This window comes from Sabethes cyaneus, chromosome 2 (assembly GCF_943734655.1).
Source record: "Sabethes cyaneus chromosome 2, idSabCyanKW18_F2, whole genome shotgun sequence".
In the NCBI taxonomy this organism is placed as follows: Eukaryota; Metazoa; Arthropoda; class Insecta; order Diptera; family Culicidae; genus Sabethes; species Sabethes cyaneus.
Genome location: NC_071354.1, coordinates 177,419,270 through 177,422,916, shown reverse-complemented (window position 1 = coordinate 177,422,916; position 3,647 = coordinate 177,419,270). Strand labels below are relative to the sequence as shown.

Sequence of the window (3,647 nt, the reverse complement as noted above, 5' to 3'; positions counted from 1 at the left end):
ACAACAACACTAGTAAAGAGTTCCAGCGCGGCATTCAAGTGAGAAATCTGGCCTACTTTACCCTTCGCAAAGCACTACGATCAAAAAGCACACGCCGCCGTACGAAGCTGACGATGTACTAAACCCTTATTAGACCAGTAGTGCTTTATGGATTTGAAACCGTGACGCTGCTCACGGAGAACATACGCTCCCTTGCTGTGCTAGAGCGAAGGTACAGCGGACGATATTTGACGGAGTACAAACTAAAAGCGGAGCGAAAGTCAGTAGGCGACGTTGGGCCGAACATATCGTAAGGATGCCTGACGACAGTGCGACGAAAACACTTCGCTTTGAAAACCTCACCGGTACCAAGAACAGGGGGCCGTGCAAGATGACACGACCAGGTCGAAAGTGATTTGCAACTTCTAAGACGACTGTGACGACTGGGAACAAGTTGAACGAAGATAACTGCATCAAACTGCACGAGTCATCCCAGCTCTAGACTACTTACGACGACGACAACTGATAATCTGGAATGGAATATACTTCGGAACTGCAGTATCGCAAAAAAAAGCGTAAATAACTGAATTGCTGTATGTTTATGCTCGTCATCTGCTTTATAAACAAAGTTTATGTTTTGCAGCAGCGGATTCAATTCTCGGAAATAAACGACGTATCAAAGTCATTATTAACTGTTTGCAACATTTATGTAATCTGATGAGAGTAAAATGTGACTTAGGAAATCTTTGATCGTTTGCTATCATTAACCCTTTTTTAGATTTTGCAACTTGCTCCGGTCTAATTTAACACCGACTAATTGTCGGTTTCTTAAAACGCTTAAAACCCATTATCAGAATGATAAATCTTCAAAAACAAAAAAGAATTTCTGTTGCTTCAGAAACTACGTCCTCATATCTTGCAGCTTAATCGAGAGATGATTACTAATTTTGAAGAGATTCAAAAATCTCTGAAAAATTTCTAAATTTAATAGCGTCAATACGACTTTACCACCAAGTTTATCCGACTGTTTTAATTGTTTAGTTTTGTCGCAAATAGGTTATCAAGAGAATAATCAAGACTGTAGTTTTCTAGCACTGCAACACTGATATTTTTGGCCTCGTACAAATAGAAAGCAACGAATAGTGTAGGCCAGGGCTTCGGCCGATCCTTTTTTTCTACCGCAGTCACACCAACGCGCATTCCAGTTCACACCGTCCGTTTAGTGGTGGCATACGAATACTATGCATAACGTAACTGGCAGTTTGCTCAGTCAAACGCCGTTTGCACGCAGTAGAACGAACGCTAAACCTTTTTAACATTTTCGTTTCGATCAAGTTGCCTTTACCGTTTGGAGCAGCGAATGACTGCAAAACAGTCAAATAATTGGCAGTCACAACGCTAACGAAAAGCAACCGCACTATCGTATGATTCAATACTACAAAAAAAAACAACCACTACATGTGCATGGAAGAAGTCGGTCGGACTCCGTCCAATACAAACGAATATTTTGCTTGCGTCAAACCGACGTCCGGGTGACAAACTATTAGTGTGAGCAGCCGATTTGGAGACAAAAAGAGAAACGAAAAAAATACGTCACTTTATGCTTCCAGTCAGTTTGCAGTTTATATTCTCAAAGTGCAAAGCAAAACGGGAGATCGACTGTTTGCTTTTGCTGAGATGCCTCATGAATTGTAAGACGGCAGCAGCGCAAGCGGCAGATTGACTGGATTCAAAAAACAGTCAAATGATCGTTCGAAAAGCGCAGGTTGAATGCGGGTAGCATACGCATTCATGGGAATCACATTCAACTTGCGATCCCTTTTCAAGCCCTGGTGTAGGCGTATGAACTATGAACTGCAGGCACTACCTAAAGATATTCCCTTAGCAAAGGATCTAGTGCAAGTATAGTGGGCTGGTCACGTCGCAAGAATACCGGACGACTGTGCAGTGAAATCTATTCTCTTCAAGATCTCCATCGGATTAGGAATAGAGGAACCCGTGCTAGATGGCTCGACCAAGTTAAAGCCGATTTGCTTGTGTCAAAACGTTCAACGAATTCGCGGCAAGTAGCCCATGACCATATACAACGGAGAGTAACTCTAGATACCGCACAAGCCATCCCGGCTCTATGCTGCTAAAGAAGAAGGAGGAAAGTTTTGTTTATTTAATGCTCCAGTTTATTCAAATGTAGCCGAAATGGAGCCCCCCTCAAAGTGGCGCTTCAACCAGCTGCTTGTTTTGCTTAAGGGAAGCGCCGGCCCTGCTTACAGTGTTTAGGAGAAATGCTCCGGACATAATAAATATGTGCAAGGTTGTAAATGCTGATTATTTTAACTTGATGCAAAGCCGAAGAGAGAATACAATTTATTATATAGCAGACATTATTACAGTAACCTAGTTTTGTTAAGCTTTAATATGGTAAAACGATAAATTTATGGTGTTTTTTTTTCTTATGATGGTGGCCAGGCACACAATGAATATGTAGTTTCAAGGTTACGCAAAGTCTCCTGAATATCAGATTGAACAAGAGCAGCACAAAATCGGTTGCGGTTGTAGGTATCATTGAAAAGTGAAGAAATATACTGCACCACCAAACTCAGCATCGATGTACCAGTACTATGCTCCAAATACAACTGGTCAAAATACTATAAAAAGAAAACAATTAGAAAAACCAATCTAAAAATCACGATCAACTCCAATACTTACTTGTTTCTGACACGTGGTTGCCAATGAGTGGCAGGAATCTAACTGATTGGCTAAAGAAACGAAATCAAGTTTCACAACGGATATCAGCTTTAAAATGGCGGGAAGTGTCGCTGTAATTTCGTCCGATTCCATTTGCAGACAATGTGCCAACTTAAACGCATGATTTGGAACATCAGCCATTTGGCTGGCATTTCGAAGCGTACATTTCTCAACATTAACCGTAGAGGGCATTTCTTGTGTCAACATTCTATAGTACTGTAAAATAGGATCAATTGCACGGTCTAAGGCCTGAACAAGCTCACCCAAATCATTCGCAAATATCCAGGTGACGGAAGATTCTCCGTATTTTACAGTATTATTGAGTTCTTTCAGATTCTCGACAAACCCGGGCAAATTAGGATATTTTGCACCCCAGGTGTTATTCAAAGCTGTGTAAGTTATGTTTATCCAACCCAACAAATCATTTAACCCGACGAAGATTTCATTGCGAGCAGAATTCAGAGTGTTATTATAGGACGCAAGCACATCAGCGGTTTGCTGCGCGATTCTGCCAATTACCACTAGTCCTTCGGCTCCGACGGAAATGGGAGTATACAGTGACAAGGCTCCTCCAAGGCAGCCAAAAATGCACACGATCTTCAACCAATAGTTCAACATTTTCGTTCGTGATTACTCGTTTGCCCACCGATAAACTACTGATAACAGGGACGCTCACGTGAGGCATTTTATATCGTTTCGAAACAGTTGAAAGCAGTTGTTTGATTAATAGATGACAACTGTTTTGACGCAAATATATTCGAATCGGGTTTTTTTAATTCAATCTCTCTCTCTCTCTCTTATTTTTAAAACGTAGGCTTTATTCTGATTGAGATTCTTTCAGTTCTCATGGACATGGATTTCATCAAGAATATTCGAGGAATCCATCGGAATTAGAATGATCATCTGATCAAATATACTTTTGG

At 41.1% G+C, this 3,647-nt stretch overlaps 1 protein-coding gene across 1 annotated transcript; it reads right to left on the bottom strand.

Moving 5' to 3' along the window:
- Positions 1-2,429: 2,429 nt before the first annotated feature.
- On the bottom strand, positions 2,430-3,351 carry LOC128736394 (uncharacterized). Its single transcript, XM_053830874.1, has 2 exons — positions 2,686-3,351; positions 2,430-2,624 (listed from the first exon to the last, which is right to left on the bottom strand). The coding sequence occupies exons 1-2, from the start codon at positions 3,340-3,342 to the stop codon at positions 2,430-2,432; spliced, it is 852 nt and encodes a 283-aa protein (XP_053686849.1). The 5' UTR covers positions 3,343-3,351.
- Positions 3,352-3,647: the final 296 nt, after the last annotated feature.

Coding starts and splice junctions, on each gene's coding strand:
- LOC128736394 (XM_053830874.1), bottom strand. CDS start 3,342: ATGTTGAACTATTGGTTGAAGATCGTGTGCATTTTTGGCTGCCTTGGA. Junction 2,625..2,685: donor CAACCACGTGTCAGAAACAA/GTAAGTATTGGA, acceptor TTCTTTTTATAG/TATTTTGACCAGTTGTATTT.